Here is a 19,340-nt window from a genome sequence, read left to right on the forward strand (position 1 = left end):
TGATGATGAACTGCTCCTGCTGCTGCTGCCACGGGGCCAGTGAGGACGGGTGTAGAGGCCTGAGGCCTTTGGCAGATTTATGGGGGGGAGGGAAGAGGAAGAATGCAGGGAGGGAGGAAGGCAGATCTGGGAGGCCCCCAAAAGGCCTTGAGGGTACTAATGACCCTGGCATAGAAATATACTGGAAGTTGAGGAGGGGCAGAGAGATGCCCAGACGGCTGTACTGTGGTGTCGAGGGGACAGGAGGGCCCAAAATCATAGCAGCAGAGGAGGCCCCTTCCCATGAATCCTCTGCCATTTTCTGTGGTCATGGGGGTCCCCAGCCCACAGAGTGTGGGGGGCAGGTGAACCTGAAGCCTCCAAAAGGGAAGACATGGGCATCTCACGGGCATGGAGGCATTGAAGTCAAGTTCTAGAGAAGAGTGCCAGAAACATTGTGCTGTCCAAGGATGGCAGAGCCTTTCACCATGCTTGGGAGGCGGCCCCAAAGGTCCATTCCCTGTGGACCTTTCCTTCACACGTTCCCTGTGGTCAGAGGGGACCGGTCTGCCCCTCGCTGCTCTGAACTGAATTCTAACCAACAGAGCCCGGCAGGTGACTCCGCGGGACCAGACACCTTGATGACGAGGGCTCGAGGCCCACCCGTGGGACGGGGCAACCTCTCGGTGCGGGCAGACAAGGCCTGCAGGGCAGCAGGAAGCAGAGAAAAGGGTCTGATGTCAGCCTCCCTGAGACACGGTGCAATGGGAAGCAGCTCAGGACTCCAGGGGGCTGCAGAGGGGGCTCTCTAGGGAGCTCGGATGATGGGTCCCAAAGGGGACCGGAAGGGCATGAGCCAAAGTCCTTTAGTAAAAGAGTCAGAGCGTGGACACTGGAGTTTGGAGTCAGAGAAGGCTTGGGGAGGTACCTCAGGCGTACAGGGACAGGAAGCGGGACTCCCCAACTCTGCTGCCATCTCCTGCTTCCAGTGGGAGGGGAGAGAACAAACTGCTCAGGGGGGAGAGCTAGCCCATAACGGACCGACTCTTCTTCGTTGGGGCCCCAGGCCAAGGCCAGCAACTTCCCAAACTCTGAAAGAGTTGGCTTAGGGTTAGGATGCCTGGTGAAAGAAGGTCCTGAGCCGAGATAGCCCAGGCACTGAGATAACCCACCCTGCCCCCCGCATAGCGAGGGCAGAGTGACCTGGGGAAGCAGGCCAAAGCAGGAGGGAAGATTTAGTCACCACCCTGCTGCCAAAAAGGTGAACATGATCTCAGGCTGAAGGAGCTGTTTCCTGGCTTGATGATGGGATGTAAGGGTCCCCCCTGCCCAGCCCTGCCAGACCACAGCAGGAAGACTGTGGGTGGCCACCAAGCATGTTCTTATCAAGAACAAGACATGCGGACAACATCCAGGAAAAATGTCATAACTCAATGAGGGACTCGTGTCAAGTCTTAGACTGGAGTTCCAAGCCCAAGACAAAGGAGGCAGGCAGGACTGGACAGCAGTTTATCTGAAAAGGGCACGGGGGTCTGAGGGGACGGTAAGCTCAGTGTGCCGCTTCAGCCACGTGCTGCGATCACTGAGAAAGCTAAGGAGGCCTTGGGCCAGACCCAGGAAGAGGGAGGATTCAGAAGCTGCTTTCCTCTGTTGGCATCACACCACACTGGGAGATGCCACATTTGAGGAAGATGTCGTTATCTGTTGGAGCGTGTGCGGAGGAGAGCAATAAGATGGAGAAGAGACAAATTCATCAACTGGGCATATTTGAAGACTTAGAAACGGGATCAAACACTCATCACCAAGAGACTACTAAGTGACAGGCACTGTCCAAGGCACTGAGAGAAAATGAAAAAAGAAGGAAGGAAGAAAGGAAGGGAAGAGGAGGGAGTGGGAAAGGAAGAAGGGAAGGGAGAGGAAAGAAAAAGGAGGAAAGGAGAGAGAGAAGGAAGAAACCAGCCTTGCTTTCAGGAAGCCTACAACCTATTGAGGAGACAGCATGGACATATCTGAAAATGCATACACAGGAACAAAATGTAGACATAAGGCGTTAATTGGGAGGGGGGCTGAGAGGCATTAGTGATCTGGCAGAACAGGTTGCAGGTCATAGCATTCAAGTCAAATCTGGAAGGATGATGGAGGTGAGGAGGGAGGGCATTCCAGGTGTGGGGGAATGCCTAGTGCAAAGGTGCAGAGATAAGAGGCATCACCATTTGTGAGAAACAGAAGGAAGGTCAGTCTGGCTAGACGGCAGGGAGGTTCATGGGCAACCAGCAATGTTTGGTTGGAGCCAGGCTATGATGGCAGAGGGAGTCACAGGATAGGTGGAAGGGCATGGCCTGGCCACCTCTGTGCTTGCAGAGGGGCCTGTGGCAGGCATGTGAGAGATGGATCCGAGACCAGACGGATACCAGTGGACTAGTCTGGGGAAGGGACCATGAGGGCCTGCACTAAGGTGTGGCTATGTGAGTAGAGAAAAGGGGACAGATGTGAGAGTGACTGGGCCTGGGAGAAGGACAACCCTCACAGCTATCAGACCTGGAAGCCTGAAAGAAGGCTCAGCACCTTCAACAGTCAGAGGAAGGTTTCGGAGGGGGAGGGAAACCGTCTGAGGTGGCCAGACGGTCAGGAGGAGAGGCCGAAGAAGGCCGCCACACCAAAGAAGAGTGTCTGAGGGGAGGCAGGTCCACAATGTCAGAGGCTACAGAACCTGAGAAAGGCCATCAGGGCAGAGAGGTGGAGGTGCGGTTGGCATGGGATTTGTGCTGATATCCTAAGAAATCAAGTCAACAGACGCTGTCAAAACACTGAGGCCAAAGCCTCCCTGTCCACTAACAGGCCCACCACAGACAGACAGCAACCTAGGCACGAGCTTAGCCAGAATGCTATGGAGGTGATCAGCAGAGGGAAGGCACCAGCATCAAGTGATGGCAAAAGGCAGAAAGTGAGGAGGGAGGGCATCCCAAGCCAGGGGCTAACTAGAGGAAATGCCCAGTCTGGAGATGAAGCCTCTTGTGTCTGGAACAGCCAGGAGACCAGGGTCACCGGGTCACTGATATGTGGGAGAGGGGACCAGGAATAAGCAGACTGAAAAAGTTGGGAGGGAGAGTGGGTGATAAAAGAGTGTAAAAGCTCAAAGTGATTTTAGATTTGATCTTAAAGGTGACAGGGAACCCCTGGTATTTAATGAGCACGGTCACTTAGGAAAATTCCTTTGGGGACAAAAGGAGAATGAATGGGTCCGTGGAATGGAAGTTGGGGTAGAGTGGGGAGAGACTCGGGGCAGACAGACCCCCAGCACAGTTCAGGCATGAAGTGATGAGCGGCAGCATCGAAGGAGGGGCGTGGGGTGTGTGACAGAGACGAGATGTCACCACTTGGACCTGGGGAGCAGGGCAGGGAGCTGGAGTGAGGAGTTGGGAGCCGGAGGGTCAGTGGAGAAGCACCGGGAGCAGAGGAAGATAATTAGCTCAGATGTTCCAGGACACCCCATTCGAGACGTCCGAAGGGCAAGACCAGAGGTCAAGACGACAGCTTGGGGCAGGCAGGAGAGATTTGGGAATCCCCAGCAGGGAGCCGGGAGCCGACGGCATCACCGAGTGAGGCGGGATGGAGGGAGAAGAGAAGGGGCAGGGGACCCCCCACCACTAGCAGGCACGACCCGTATGAGGATCCAGCCCGAGAAGGAGCCACCAGACAAGCAGGAGGAGAACCAGGCTAGTCAGGCAGGACACAGAGGGCCAGGCCTGGAAGACCCAAATCCAGCCCTTAGCTAGGCAATCACCGAGCTTCTGTTTGCCTCATCTGCAAAATGGGTGTAGCGTGAGGGCCGACCTTCCCGTGCTGTGGTGAGCTTCAAAGGCAACGAGGAGCACAAAGTCCTGACGAGGCATTCTAGAAAACGTTGCCGTTATAATCGGGGCCAAGGAAAGCCCGGGGAGACGAGGGGGCTGACCCCGTCTGCAGCCGCAAAGATCAGGAAGGATGGAGAAGGACCGAGAAGGGGCCGCCAGGCTCTGGGAGGGCCGCTTGGGAGAGGGCCCCGCCAGAGAAACCGAGGCAGAACGGGCCTGCAAGTTGGGGAGTTGGCCGGAGCCAGAACAAGGATGAACTCGGACCCCCTCCCTCCAGCCCTCGCCGACCTGCCGCCCCACCAGGCCGCAGCGCTCCCACCCCACCCCCATCGGGGCATCAGGGAGTTCTTAGAGAAATAAGACTCCTCTCGGGACACCTGAGCCCCGAGAGCAGACACTATCCATGGTGCTGAGCACAGCGACCCCCAACGGGCGTACCTTGCCTCCCCCCAGGCCCACCCCCAGCCCCGCGAGGACTTACATAGGCACCCAGGATGCTGGTCTTGGCTGCCACGAAGATGAGGCAGATGAAGATGGCTGACCCCAGCATGCCCACGGCGCACACCAGGGGGTCTGCCCTCTGCGTCTTCAGGCGGCACCATTTGGTGGCTCCGGCCCCGGTGATCACCCCCAGGAAACCGGTGAAGCAAGTGATGGCCCCGAAGATGAGGCTAAGAAGAAAGCAAGTCCTAAGGCCTGGGGCGAGGGGGTGAGACCCAAGACCCCAGCAGAGGAGAGGGGGGAAGGTGGTGAGGGGAGACCCAAGGCCCAACAGAGGAGAGCAAGAGTCGGGGGAAGAGTCCCTGGAAGTTTCTGAGGGAGTGGGGCCTGGGGGCAGGGGCAGGCCCTGCTACTGAGACCCCCACCACCCTAGTTCTCAGGCCTCACCTGTCCCGGGTCTCACAGGGCTGGTTGCTGCAGGTCTCTGTGGTTTTCTGCACAACCTGGGCCCGGTGTAAATACAGGGGGATCCACATGCCCAGAGCTCCGGTGGCAAAGGAGACAGCAGAGGTGGCCAGCGAGGAGAAGACGTAACTGCGACTGGGCAGGGGGGAGGAGTCACCGCTTGGTACGCCCTCCCCACACAGAGAGGGGCCTGTGCCCAGGTTCTCAGCTTCTCTGAGCTTGGGTCAGGGCAGGGGGCCCTGCCTGAGTACCCCAACTTACGGCAGCTGCTAAACAAGTCTACACTGGGGGCTCCTTTCAAATACTTTTGGAACCCCTTCAAATTCAGAGCTCTTTCTAGGTCTATTCCCCGCCCTTCCTCAGGGCTAGGTGACTTGCCTAGGGTCTCACAACTAGAAAGCGCCTGAGACTAGATTTGAACTCAGGTCCTGCTGCTTCTGTCATCTCGTTTTAAAGAGGCGTTCCAGCCTATGGCCGAGTCATAGCAGGGAAGGTTGGAGATCAACCAACATCAGCTGGGCCTCCCTGGACGACCTGGAATTTCCAGGCTCTAGACAGGGGAGTCCACACCTCAGGTTGGGGGAGGCAGATCTGTTAGCAGGAGGCCAGAGCCAGTGGCACAGGAGAGAGGGCTGGAACTACAGAAAACCTCTGGTGGGCAGTGAGGGACAAATGTCAGCCCAGATGGAGTTCCCCTTTTTTAAGGAAATTAAGTTTTCCTTGCTAAGTGGGGTCCTGAGGCTGTGGCTGGGGGTCCCACCTCCCTGGGGAAGAGAAGGGACATCAAGGGCTGGGGACAGAGGCAGTGAATGTAAATGCCGGTGAAGGCCGAAAGGGGCTGTGGTGCGGCAAGGGGGGGAATATGGTCTGACTGGGAGGGAGCCACGGGAAGGGCTCCCTGAGGGGACTCGGTTTGTCTGGGCAGCAGCCACCATGGGAACGGGGGAGCTGCTTACTTCCGGATCAGTGCCCTCATGTCCCGGAGCCACGAGGTGCGGGCCTTCAGCTGTCCCCCAAGCTGCTCCGCAGGCCCTCTCCTCGCCGCTGGGACGAAGAGGAGGATGAGCGTCCCGGTGATCATCCCCATGACTGGAGACACCTGGCGGGGAGAAAACACGCTGAGGAGGGGTCCAAGCTTCTCTGCTTTTCTTCACCCCCAGACCAGGCCAGGAGAGATGCCAGCTGCAGATGCTGCTGGCAGGGCATTCCAGGGCCAGGGTCCGGGTGCTGTGTGGGAAGGGGGGCATGGGCCCAGCCAAGGCCCTGGGAGGTTAGAATTGCAGGAAACCCAGTGTCTCAGGCCCCCTCAGAGCGGAAGCTGCTAACAAAGGGTTCTTTCCTCAAAGCAGGAAGCCACCCTGAGCCCACAGTTTCTTGACAGCAGTGGTTGATTTAGTGTGGCCGGGCCAGCCGGCTCCTGGGCCTGGGGAGGGAGCCCCCAGAGCAGAGAGAAGGGAGTAGGCAGTAGCTCCTCCATCAGGGACCCTTCCCTCAGGCCTCTGTGCAGACAGCGCCAAGTCTGATTTTTCTCTTCTTGTGTGGGGCATCTGTCCCCCATCCCCAACCCCAGAAGCATGAACCAGACTTGGAAGGGCCCTCAGAGGCCAAGGGGTCCACCCATGGGGAAACTGAGGCCCAGTGGTGTATACATCAGCTCACTAGGATGTGGCAAAGACAGAATTGCACCCAGGCCCAGTGTGTTCTCTGCTCTCAGAGCAGGGAGGCACCTTGGAGGATGTTCAGTCCAAGTCCATGACTAGGGGCTGGGGGTGGGGGAAGTCACCCAGCCTTGTGCTGGACACCTCTAGTGAGGGGAAGCCCACCTCCTGGGAAGCAGTCTGCTCCATACTGGGCTGCTCTCACTGGGAGATCCTGGCATCCAGCCTCGATGGGCCTCTTGGCACGCCGCTGACTGATCCCCACCACACACACACACACACACTCTGATTTTCCCACTGGGACCTCCTTCCAAACAGCCTTGTTTTGAAATCTTCAAACATCCCCCTCACTTCCCCTTTTTTCCAGGCTACACCCCTCTGTCCATATTCCTCCCGTGTAGAGGCCCCCATCACCAACTCCAAAGGGCAGTCCTGAGCTCCTGGGTGGTAAGTGTGGCCTGGCCAGGCCTTCCGCGCCCAGGACCTTGTCTTAAGGCGAGATACATTTGTTGGTCTAAGCTTTCTGCATTCCTGCCTAGAGCCCGGAGGCCAGGGGACTGGAGTGTCTGTCTCCAGTCCTAGTCCCTCAGCTTGTTCTCCCAACTGCCATGGGACTCAGAGGGGGAGCCTTGGGCTGGGGGCCAGGATTACTCTGTGGGTCCTGGGTCTGCCAGTGGCTGAGCCTGGAGCAGGTCCCTGAGGCCTTTGGACCTCTGTTTCCTCATCTGTAAAATGGGTCCAGGGGCTGCCACTTCCCAGAAGCATCATAAGGATGAACAGGAAGAGATAGGAAGGCTGGACAAAGCCACAAGGGGGAGGAGGGATGCCACTCACCCTCAGGGCCCAATGCCAGTCTCCGGACACCTGCTTCACACTTGATCCAGTGATGTAGCCCAGGCCACTGAAAAAAGGAGAGTGTAATGTGAGGGGTGGGAGGGGAGAGCCGGGAGGAGAGGAGGGAGGTGGGAAGAAGGAGGCGGGAGGTGAGAGCCGCCAGCTCCCGACTAAGACCATGCTCACAGAGACACTCTAAACATGGGCTCGATGCTTGGGGGGTGGAAGGAAGGAGACCACAGGCTTCCTTTGACCCCAAATGTACAGCCAAGAGAATGATGTCGAGTCCCTTCTCTATGGAAAGCCGGATCCAAATCTTCCCGGTAGAGGAATCCTATTTGGTCACTGTTCCCAGTGAGGAGGGGGCTGGCAGGCACTCGGCCCCGCCTGGCCTTCCCTTCCCTTCCCGTCCCAGCCAGTCCTTAGCAAACGAAAAGCACGATTCAGTCTGGGGTCGATGATCAACCCTTCCAGCCCAGTGCTCCTGGGCGTTCTCAGGCCCCCCTTGCCCCATGGTCGGGGTCACCCTCAGCCAGAGCCCAGCAGGGGAGGGGACCTTCCTACCTCCCCAGGGGGATGGCAAAGTAGAAAATGGACAGCATGAGTGTGCGGGTGTTCTTGTTGAAGAGGTCTCCAATGATGGTGGGGGCGATGGTGGAGTAGCTGGCTTCTCCAATCCCGACCAAGCCTCTCGAGAGGACCAGAAGCCAGAAATACTGCAGACAAGGGGAGGGAGAAGGACCTTCAGGAGAGGCCTCCAGGGCCCAGGCTAGGCTGAGGCCCCAGCAGAGGGCCTGACCCTAGAACGTCTGCGAAGGCAGAGAAGAGCCTAAGCCCCCTCACATCTCCAGGGAGACCCTGCCCCGCTGCTCCCCGGCCCCTCACCAGGATCTCCAGCCTGGCTGACAATGCTGGCCCCGAAGGCTGCTACAACTGGAGGGCCTTGAGAGCCTGGAGAAGGGCCCTTCAGGTGGATGGGGGGCTCCCCTCCTGTTTCCCAAGCCCTGCCAGGCCTCTGCCATACCCGCTGCACTCCCATGAGCTCCCCTAGCTTCCAGTCAAGTTGTGCCAGAGCGACCTTGGCTGCCCCAGGCCCGCCGCAGGGAAGGCCTGCCTAGTGTTTCTCAAGGTATGAGAGCCAGCAGGGAAGCGGGCAGAAGGCCCTCCTAGATGCCAGGCCTGAGGCGATCCTCACAACCACCCTGACAAGGTCAGACTGTGATTCTCCCCATTTTACAGTTGCGGAAACTGAGGCAGATTTGCCTCCCAGTTAGTTGGTGCCTGAAGCTGATTGGAAATCCGGCCCTCCTGACTCCATAGCCAGCAGCTTACCTCGCTGTCTACGAACGGCCTCTCACCTGCTAGCCTGGGACCGGTAGGCCCACTCCATCCCTCAGACGGAGAATTCTATAACAACCCCACCACACGCTTGCCCTTGCCAGGTGTCCTGTGGCAGCCCCGGCCTCCCTCCTGGTGTCTCGTGGGCACCGGCTGGCAGGCAGCTCTTAGCCTAATTCATGAGGTGATCAACAAACTACCAAGTGGCCTGGCTGGACTTCAGCCACTGCTTCTGGTAATTGCCCCAAATTTTGGGGAAGGAAAGACCTAATTAGGTCGTTATCCTTACAAGCAGCAAATACCAGTTAGTTTGATGAGAGAGACTGGGGAGTGAGCGGCAGGCAGGGGGGGGGGAGGAGGAGAGAAAGAGGAGGGGGAGAGAAAAAGGGAGAGGAGGAAGAGGTAGAGGGGGAGGAGAGGAAGGGAGAAGGGGAGAGAAAGGGAGAATGGGAACAAGAGAAACAGGAGGGAGAGGGGGAGAGGGGAAGGAGGAGGAAGGGAGGAGGGGGAGAAGGGAGACAGTCAGAGAGACAGAGAGAGACCACCTCATGCCTCTTCCCTCTGGTTCCAAGGAGCTTAGGGCCCAACTGATGGACAGGAGACTAATCTGCCCAAGTATGTCCCGCCAGTGGGGCTTGGGCCAGGGGTGTCAGGTGATGGCAAGCAGGGGCTCCTGGCGGGGTCTGAGGGCTAAGCTCCTCGCTGCAAGCGCTGAGGATTGAGCCGCTGGCAACCCAGCCCCCACATGCCCTCCACTCCATCGGGATTCTGGGCAGGAAGAGCCAGCGCCACGGCCAGTTCCAGGGCCCAGCAGCTTCCCAGTCTCCTTCATCCCCCTCCACTCTGGCTCTGATCATTCAGTCTGCAAACCCAGGAGGAGGGTCCTCAGGGAGACCCCAGGCCTCCGGAAGAGAGGAGCGAGGCTGAGGATTTGGCCCATTTGGGCCTCACTTAAAGCTGATTCTGGCCCTGATGTCACTGGTCCTGCCACTGCTAGTGAGATCCGTGTCACCAGGGGGTCACTCAGCCTAGAGCATTGGCCTGTTCCAATTCAGCCTCAGACACTCAGTAGCTGTGAGACCCTGGGCAAGTCACTCTGTCTGTCTGCCTCAGTTTCCTCCCTGTAAAATGGGAGAATAAGAGCAGTTTCTACTCAGGCTGGGAGGAGTCAAAGAGCTACTATATGGAAGGGGGTCCACAGTCTCCCCCCAGCTCACCCTTGGCTCTCGGCTCTTGGGTCCCTTTTGGTTTGGATGGGCTTCCTGTGAAGCCATTCTCAGAGGATGCCTCTCAACCCCCTCATCTTCTCCACCCAGCCTGGGCACAAGGGCTGTCTTCCCATCTCACGGCCACGGACTCTGGCCCTCTGGTCCCCCCTCCACTCTGTCCCACTGGTCCTGCCCTGCCCCTCTCCTTTCTCCTTCCACGCTCAGCCTGGCTTTTCTGGGCCCTCTACCCAGCCTCCCCCGACCCCATTTGTCCCTTGACCCTGCCCACTCTTCCCTCATGTCCACCCCAGTAGGGCTCATGTCCAACAGGGGATTTCTGTTCCTGCTTCGGGAAAGTTCTGTGCCCAAAATGAGCTAAACTGTCTGGCTTTTATTAGTTGATGTTGGTGGAATGAATAAAGGCGCCCTTGGGGTGAGTCTGGACTGAGATGGGGGGCATGAGACCAGGGCTCTGGGGACTGGAGTCTGCTGCTAGGCCAGGACCCTGGAAGGGAGCTGAGCCCCAAAGGGAGGGATGGGGGAGCCGGAAGGAGGAGGGGAGCATTCCAAGGAGGAGTCGGCTGAGGGAGTGGTGACACTGCAGGATCCACCGAAAGGGCCTCCAGGGCCCTGCGCTTAAGAGGAATGGGGAGCCATGGGACCTCATTGAGCAGGGGAGAACTTGGGGTATCATAAAGCTCCCCTGGTCACCGTAGGAGAGGCAGGGGGCAGGGAGACACCCCCCACCCCCACCCAGCCAGCTCCTGCAACAGTCCAGTGGGGGGGGGGGGGCGGCACAATATCTGGGAGCAGGGATGGATGGACCCGAGAGGATGCTAAGGCAGAACTGTTGGGGGGCCTGTGGCCATTTTCCTTGCCCCCCCAAGTGTCTCCCCCAGCTCCTCAGCCCCCCCCCCCAGGGCTGCCATCTGCGTCACTGGCCAGAGCTCCCCCTCGGAGGTCACAGCTCCCCGAAGGACTGACGTCATCGTCACCCTCCCACCCTCACGGGACACCGAGTGTGATCGAAGTGATGGAGAAACTGGCAGGTTTCTAAAAATGGGAGGCGTCGGGCTGAACCCTGCCCGGCCGGCGTCCAGGGAATGGGGGAGAGGGGGCAGGGAAGGCGAGCAGACGGCCTGCGGGGGTCTGAGGAGATCTCCCAGCCAAGGGCAGCCTTTCCAGGCCCGGACCCCCCGGGCTTGCGCCCATCCACAGAAGCTTCCTCCCCTGGGACTCCTCACGCTGGAAGTACCTTAGCCCCCTCCCTGGGGGGCTGCTCCCAGACCCTCCCCTCCAGTCACCTGCCCTCCACCCCCCACAGAGGAGAAGGAGGAGATGGGGAAGGAGAAGTGGAAAGGAGGAGGGGAAAGAGAGGAGAGAAGGAGAGGAGGGGAAGAGGTGGGGGAAGGGGAGGAGAAGAGGGCTGGCAGAGCCAGCACAGTGTGAGCCCAGTGAAGCCCAGGCGTTCTGAGGAGCCGGGCAAGGGTGGCTGGCATGGGGGGCCTTGAAGGCCGGGAATGGCCACCTGGCCTACCTTTCTCTAGTCTCAGGAATACAGCCCCAGAGCCGCGGCTGCCAGGGCCATCCCAGCGGAGAGAGCCCAGGGTGGGCATGGGCAGAACCCTTGGCTGTTGATGGCCCCCGCCCCCACCCACACCCTCGCCCCTTCCTTCTCTTCTCCCCACTCCCTCTCATCCTCTCTCCAGCTCCCCCTCCTCCCCTGCAGACAGTGGGCCTGGACCAAGGCTGGAGTCAGTCAGGACCCTAGGGAGGCTGAGGGGCAGGGGGGCAGATGAAGTTGAGAACCAATGTGGGCCAAAGTTAGAAGAGGTCTGCGTGGCCTCCCAAGTGGCGCCGGCCTGGCCTGGTTGGCGGCTGCCAGAGTGGAGAGTGGGGAGGGTCCTCTGAGCTGCCCAGCCTCTACGTGAACCTTCCCTGAACACTAACAAGCGGTGACAGGGAACTCATTGCTCCTCTTTGTTTTTTTTAAGTTTTTTTGCAAGGCAGTGGGGTTAAGTGGCTTGCCCAAGGCCACACAGCTAGGTAATTATTAAGTGTCTGAGGCTGGATTTGAACCCAGGTCCTCCTGACTCTAGGGCTGATGCTCTATCCATTGCACCACCTTGCCGCCCCAACTCATTTCTACTCTTAAGGCGCCACAGAGGGACCATTCTACCGCCAGTCTGATCCCCTGGGGCCCAGGTCAAGGCCTGGCCTGGGGATGCTCAGACCCTCAGCTTTTGCTCCCTTGGCTTCCCTCAAGTTCTTCCTCCTGAGATAGGAATTCCCCTCTTGGCTTGGCCAGGGGAGTCCCAGGCAGGGTGGCCCCCACACCCCCTCTCGACCTGGCCCTGAGAAGCAGCCCTGTCCCCGCCCCCAAGGCCAAAACCAACCTCTTGCCCCTCTGTGGGGGGTGTCAGGGAGGGGGGTTGGGTTTGAATTCCATCTCTGGTTCTGCCCTCTGCTCCCTATAGCAAGTCCCTCCTACTTGCTAAATGACCTTGTTTTTCTCTGGAAAATGGGCCTAAGGTGCTGCTGTGAAGGTTTGGGAGGAGAGAGGCGCCTGCCCACAGCGCCTCCTGAGAGGGGTAAAGAGAGTAGCCAGAGCCCCCCAGCATCACCCAGGCTCCCCCCTACCCTAAGCTAGCTTGAACTCACCCATGCCCGAGCATAGCCATCCCATCTTCCCAGACCCACAGGTACAGGATAGGGCCAAGGAAACAGGATGGGGGGTGTCCTGTGGAGGAGGAGCCCCAGGGGGCTGGACCTGGTCTCCAAGATCCCCCATCCCCTGCCCAGGCCTCACCTGCTGCGTGATGAAGGAGCTGGAGAAGGTGACTGCAGACCAAAAGAAGATGCCACAGCTCAGGATGACCTTCCTGTTGAAGCGGTCCCCCAAGTACCCAAAGATGGGGGCTGCCACCATGAAGCTGCAGATGAACACTGTGGAGGGAGAGCAGGCTGAGTGACACGGGGGCGCCCAACACAGACCCCCTTGGCCTCCCCCGGCTTCCTTTCTTGACTGAGTGGCCTAGAAGAGCCTCCCCAGACCGGAGGGGGCGCTTGATGTTGCCTTGACCTGGCTACCAACATTCCTGTGCAAAAGCCTCGTTTCCAAGCTCAGGCAGCTCCTCTCTACACAGGCCAGGGCAACCCAGCAGTCCAGACACGTTCTGACCAAGAGCAAGGCCCCAGCAGACAGGCAGACCCAAGACAAGTGACCCCATTTATTTTTTTTAATTTTTTTTCTTTAAGGCAGTGGGGTTAAGTGACTCACCCAAGGCCACACAGCCAGGCAATTATTAAGTGTCTGAGGCTGGATTTGAACTCAGGTCCTCCTGACTCCAGGGCCGGTGCTCTATCTGCTGAGCCACTTAGTTGTCCCTATCGGCCCCATTTCACTGGCCAGCAAATGGAGGCCCAGCAAGGTGGGGAGACCTGCTTGAGGGGGCAGTCACTCCCTAAATGGGCAAGGACAGGTCCCAGGGTTCTCCTGCTCCTGGCTGGGCTTGCGGTCAGAGGCTGTGGGAAGGGTCAAGGTGGACCCAGGTGGACCCCCACTTCTCACCATTTCAGGAAGATCACGGTCATGCTCCTCTCTGGGGTCTTGCTACAGCTATGGGTAGTGCTGACACTGACCTTAGTCAGGACTTCCATGACGAGACCCTCCAGTCACCTTGGGCTCCCTCAGCCATTACCCCTTTTTTCTCACCCTCTACAAATCTCTAGGAATGGGGAAGAGCAGGAAAAGGAAAAGCAGAGTGAGGAAGAGGAGGAGGGGGAGGAGAAGTAGGAAGAGGAGGAAGAGAGATAAGAAGGCCAGACCAGCTCACCTGAAGCAAAACTTTGGATTAAGAAACCACAAGGAGCAGAATCTAAGAATTTACAAAAACAATCAGCAGGCACCATGGTCTGGGCTCCGAGTGACTTATTAACCAGGAAAAATGCAGCTAAACAGGCCCCATCTCAGAGGAGCTGTCACAAGTCAGCTGGGCCAAAGCCCAGAGCTGTGGGTGCTCCCCACCAGGTTTCGCTGCCCCCTCTCCCCAGAATGCCCCAGAGCTGTACATTAAGGAGGCTTCTGCCTCTGAGCAAGGAAATAGGTTTCCCTCAGAGGTCAGGGCAATGGAAGTCCTTGAGCAGGGAGCAGGATTACTGAGGAACACTGAGTGGTTCCCTTCCTGGTGGGCACCTGGGCTGGCAAGGCAAGGCCTTTTGGGTGCCCAACCTTGGGTGGGGAGGAAGACTAAGGAGAGGATGTGGCACTAGAGAGCCCTAAGCCACACCATGGTCCTCTTCTTCACTTGCTAGGCTGACCTGGGTCAAGCCAGAGACCATGACACCCTTTGGAAAGGGTCAGGGAGACTCACTCCTTGCTCCATGCTGGGCTGACCAAAGATGCCCACAGGGACCCAGGCACCCCATCAATAGCAGATGGCAGATGGTAGGCGGCAGCCTATCAGAGGAATCCAGCTCACTGGCCTCAGGTGGTCCATGACCTAGAAGGGCAGCCAGGCAGCAGAGCCCCCTCCCCAAGCTGGGCTGTCTGGGCTGACCCTCTTGTAGAAGATGGCTCATAAGTGGGCAACACTAGCCATGGCATGGGAAGGGGAGAGTGAGGGTGAGGGAGAAGAGAAGAATGAGGTTAGGGCTGGCACTGAGCCCCAGATCTGGGTTGTGTCTGCTCAAGGAAGGGATGCCACAGGGAGCCCAGATGCTCTGCATGACTGGCCTGAAAGGGTGTCCAGTCCTGGCCGTCCCCTCCCTTCCGCTCCTGCCTGAGGTGACTGGCCTTTTCCTGCCCCACCTATGGGCAGGGCTGTTTTGGGGACAGGACTGGAGCTCTCTAAAAACAAACAGCACCCACCCCCTGCCCCCTTGGGTTTCTGGGCTAGAAAGATGGGGCTGAGCTGGGCAAAGGGAAGGGGGCAATCAAAGACAGTCCGGGAACGGGGGCCTCACAGGACAAGACCCAGGACTGGAGGGCAGGATCCAACGGGCACTCACTCAGTGGGGGCTTGGGGGCAGATGAAGACCTCAGCCTCTTCATCTCTAAATGAAAGGCTTGGGACCCTCTGTCAGAACTGCCCTCCTGTCTGACAGTCTAGACAAGGGGCTGCTGGCCTCTGCCTCCACCTCCCCGGAAACCTGCTTCAGATGGGGACGGCTCAGCTGCTTCCAAACTTAACTCAGCCAGGCTCTGGGCACCAGCTCTGAGAGGATTTAGGCCACGAGCTATGGGAGGGGAGAGAGGGGGTGAAGGGGGAGGGAGGGAAGGGAGGGAGGAAACAAGGCAGAGGGGAGGGGGAGAGACTGAGAGACACAAACAGTGGCAAAGAGGGAGAGACCGAGACCAAAATCAGAGCAAGGGGAGGGAGGGAGAGAGAGAGACAGACAGAGAGAGAGGGAGGAAGAGAGTCAGAGACAGAGAGAGACAGAGTGAGAGACAGAGACAGAGAGACAGAGACAGAGAGAGACAGAGACAGAGAGAGAGACAGAGAGACAGAGAGAGAGACAGAGACAGAGAGAGAGAGAGAGAGAGAGACAGAGAGAGAGACAGAGACAGAGAGAGACAGAGAGAGAGACAGAGACAGAGAGACAGAGACAGAGAGAGACAGAGAGAGAGACAGAGACAGAGAGACAGAGACAGAGAGAGACAGAGACAGAGACAGAGAGAGAGACAGAGAGAGAGAGAGAGAGAGAGAGAGAGAGACAGAGAGAGAGAGAGAGAGAGACAGAGACAGAGAAAGAGACAGAGAGAGACAGAGAGACAGAGAGAGAGACAGAGAGACAGAGACAGAGAGAGACAGAGACAGAGAAAGAGACAGAGAGAGAGAGAGAGAGAGAGACAGAGAGAGAGACAGAGAGAGAGAGAGAGAGACAGAGAGAGAGAGAGAGAGAGAGAGAGAGACAGAGAGAGAGACAGAGAGAGACACAGAGAGAGAGAGAGAGAGACACAGAGAGAGAGAGAGAGAGAGAGAGAGAGACCCACCACAGGGAGACAGGAACCGTGGCAGAGACATACATACACAGAGGGAGAAATAGAGGCAGAGCCGGGGCTGGGGAGGAGGGAGAGTGGAGACAGCCAAGCGGCAGAGAGAGCCTGGGGGCTGCGGGGCTGAGCCCAACAAACTGGATTCTAGTTGGTGCCTAATAAATGCTGATTGACTTGAAGTGGGCTTCTGGGTCCCCCAGCCCGCTGAACCCTGGTTCCTTTCAGAGCCAACCAGTGCACACTCATTGGGCACCCACTCTGCCAGGGGCCCAAGCCATAGCCAAATCACCAGTTCCCCCTTTCAAATCCTCTCAGCCCACTGGATCCTCCCAAGCTGTTGGGGGTGGGGCTGTCGACCTGCTTGATCCCGACCCCTGACCCTAGAGGGGTACCCGGGTCCCTCTCCCTCCCACAGTTACTCAGCCCCGGGGGGGCTCTTTATACCCGCTTCCTCTTGTCTCACCTCAGAGCCCACCCTGTGACATTTCCCGCCGAGCACTTCCGCCCCCCCCAGTTGTCTCTGGGATGTTGACCCATTTCATCAAATCGGAGAGCGAGGCCCCAGGTGAAGCCTCCCCCCTCCCCCTCCCCTGCCCCCAGACCTTCCAGGCAGCCCTCCTCCCCTTTGTTTTCCCAGAACTTTCCCCTGACATCCAGGCCCTCCCTCTCCCTCCCCACCAGGCCTTCCCCAAGGAATGAATTTCCCACCACCTCTGACTGCCCAGTGCGGGGGAGGGAGGGTCCTCCCTGACTGGCCACTCAGCTTTCCGGGATATCCTGCTTCGGGACGTCAGGGAACCCCAGTGAGATCTGGAGGGCAGCCTGGAGGAGAAGCCCACTCAGGACCCCTGGGGGGAGCCAGCCACCCAACCACCCCGAAAGGCTGGCCCTCCCTGGCGGCCAGTGGAAGGGCCCACTGCCCCTGGAATCAAGCACATTGGCTTGGGCCTAGATTCTTTAGAGCAGAAGGGGACCTGGGGATGAAGGGTCCAGCTCCTTCATTTACAGTGGGGGAAACTGAGACCTGAAGGAAGGGCCAGACCACCTCAGTCTGACTGGGGTTGGGGCCCTTGGGCTGAAGTGAAGACAGACCAGAGATACCACCAACCCCCTGCCATGTCCCCACAAGCCGAGTGGAGCTGGCGGCTCTCAGCAAGTGGGGGGACTGAGCCAGCCTTGGCAAAGTGCTTTGGGATCCCCGCTCATCCCCACACCAATCGACGCTTGCTGGCTGGATGGGCCCCGGTCTTATGTAGCCAGGGTGGGCGCTGCCCGGATCTGGGCTGCTGGTGGCTCTGGGTAGCTTCCCTGCCAAGGACTCCCACACTGCTGCCTCCAGCCCCATCCCTTCCTCGCACCCAGCGATAGATATTTTTAAAAAGTCCAGACTCAGGCCCCCAGAAACCACCCAGCTATTTAGGAAAGGTCTGGCCACCTCCAGGCCCCAACGCCTCCAGCTTGGTTTCCTGATGGGCAGATCCGGATATATATGGCCTAGACCACAGTCCCTCCTGCCCCCCCCCCCCAGCAGGCCCCTGGCCAAAATCCGGGGGGAGGGGGAAATAAAAACAGGATCAGATCCATGCCAAGGAAGCTCTGCAGGAAGCAGTCACCTCCCTAAATGCTCACCACCACACAGTACAACCACCAAGACATACTACCTCCTCTTCCTTTCCAACACCGCTCTCACACCATCAGTCCATGTGCTTCCAGTCATCCGGGGCCCCCACTACTCTCCGCCTCACAGCTTCTGGAAAGGGGGGCATCCCTCTGTTCTCCTGCCACTCCCCCCATGCTACTCCTCCCAGAACACCAACTCCCTGTCTTTTTTTTTCTTTTGTAGCACACATTCCTCTTCCAAATCAATAAACCTCCACGAGTCCCTTGTTCTCTCATACACTGTCTTAGGCACTTTATAAATATGATCTCACTGGATTCTCACAACAATTCTGAGAGCAAGTGTTGCTTGAGCAGGCAGAGGCTCAAGACTTGCCCAGGGTCACCCAGCTACTAAATGTCTGTGGCTGCATTTGAACTCAGGACCAGCTCTAGTCCTTGTGTCATCAACTGCCCCGGGGCTAACTGGAACCACAGCAAAGAGGGCCCCCTGGGCCCAGCACAGAGCTGGAGACCATCTGCAAGGGACAAGTCGTTGGCAGTTTGGGAGGTTGCAGAGGTCATCCCGATCCTCAATTAGACTGCCTTGCTCCCCACATCCTGACAAGTGGGCATCTCTCTGTACTACCTGGGCCCTCTGGGGAGGAGGAGGTCAGGGGGTCAAAGCAGAGGGACACCCCTCCTCGGCCTACCACCCCAGGGGACACAGCAAGAAGGGAGCCTGTGGCAAAGGGAAGTTGGCAGAGGCAACTCAGCCTTTCTGCCTCCATCCCCACCTGTTTCTGCATTCCCCAGAGCTGCTGGCCTGCCCGCTGGGTCCCCTGCCTGCCAGGCTCCCTGCCCGCCGGGTAGCTGCTGACTTGGGTAAGCCTTTTGATCTGGGCATGGACAACCCTTGGCTGGTGCCCCAAGCCCTGCTTAGACCATATCAGACCTAGGGAGAGACAAAGAGGTTTGATCAAGGAGATTAGGGGACTGGGCCCAAGTCACCGGTGAGTCAGGCCCAGAACAGGCTGGACTGCTTGCCCAGCAGCTGTGTGTGTGTGTGGGGGGGAGTGTTGACAAGGCATCCTGGCATCCACAGCGGACTAGGGTAGCAGCTGACACTACTTCAGGAGCAAGAACTACCGAGTTCAGGCCATCCCTGGAATGGAATGTCCTCCACATGCCCCCTCCTCCCCACCAGGGGTCCTCCAGCCTGGCCTCTGTTTGGAGACTCCAGGAGGTGGAGGGTCCAGTCCTACCTCAGATAGTGGAGTCTTCCTACAGGTCCTGCCAGGTCTGCCATGCCTAGAAAGTGAACCTCCGTCACTTTGTCTCTCACACCCTCCAGAAGCTTTATTTCCTGCAGGAGGTCACGGCTGACCCTTGAGAAGCTTGGGCACCTCCATGCTCTCGAGGGGACCACCCTCACAGGTGTGAGGCTAAGAGGCTTGGTGGCCCTATGGCCACGTAGTTATCACCAGCACCATTATTTTTTTTTAGGTTTTTTTTTTTTGCAAGGCAAATGGGGTTAAGTGGCTTGCCCAAGGCCACACAGCTAGGTAATTAATTATTAAGTGTCTGGGACCGGATTTGAACCCAGGTCGTCCTGACTCCAGGGCCGGTGCTTTATCCACTACGCCACCTAGCCGCCCCACCAGCACCATTATTGCCACAATTCTTTGGCAGTCTCCTAGGCTTCAACCCGTGGCTCCTCCATAGTCTCCCCAGCTCATCAATGACCTTCCTAAATGGAGTGCTTAGAGCTGGCTCCATTCTCCCCTCCAGGGGCCTCACAGCCTGTAAGAAACCTTCCTCGAGTCTCCTTTGCATCTCAGATGGTCACCTCACATGTTCATCACACAGGGACCTCTCCCATCAAGACCCCACAAACTGGGGTGGCCACATCGCTTGTCCTTGAGCACTTGCTTTGGAAAGTCCTCTGCCTCTTCCCTAGTAAGGGTCT

At 58.2% G+C, this 19,340-nt stretch overlaps 1 protein-coding gene across 2 annotated transcripts in view; it reads right to left on the reverse strand.

Annotated features, from left to right (window-relative positions):
• Nucleotides 1–19,340, reverse strand: part of SPNS2 (SPNS lysolipid transporter 2, sphingosine-1-phosphate) — a 43,951-nt gene that overhangs the window by 6,853 nt on the left and 17,758 nt on the right. For both annotated transcript variants that reach the window (XM_074190541.1, XM_074190542.1), the window contains 6 exons: nucleotides 12,587–12,723; nucleotides 7,796–7,947; nucleotides 7,232–7,298; nucleotides 5,696–5,838; nucleotides 4,722–4,874; nucleotides 4,315–4,504 (listed from right to left, as the gene is read on the reverse strand). In XM_074190541.1, the coding sequence (XP_074046642.1) occupies nucleotides 4,315–4,504; nucleotides 4,722–4,874; nucleotides 5,696–5,838; nucleotides 7,232–7,298; nucleotides 7,796–7,947; nucleotides 12,587–12,723 (842 nt within the window). The remainder of the gene's footprint in view (nucleotides 1–4,314; nucleotides 4,505–4,721; nucleotides 4,875–5,695; nucleotides 5,839–7,231; nucleotides 7,299–7,795; nucleotides 7,948–12,586; nucleotides 12,724–19,340) is intronic.

Source organism: Macrotis lagotis, chromosome 6, assembly GCF_037893015.1.
Source record: "Macrotis lagotis isolate mMagLag1 chromosome 6, bilby.v1.9.chrom.fasta, whole genome shotgun sequence".
In the NCBI taxonomy this organism is placed as follows: Eukaryota; Metazoa; Chordata; class Mammalia; order Peramelemorphia; family Peramelidae; genus Macrotis; species Macrotis lagotis.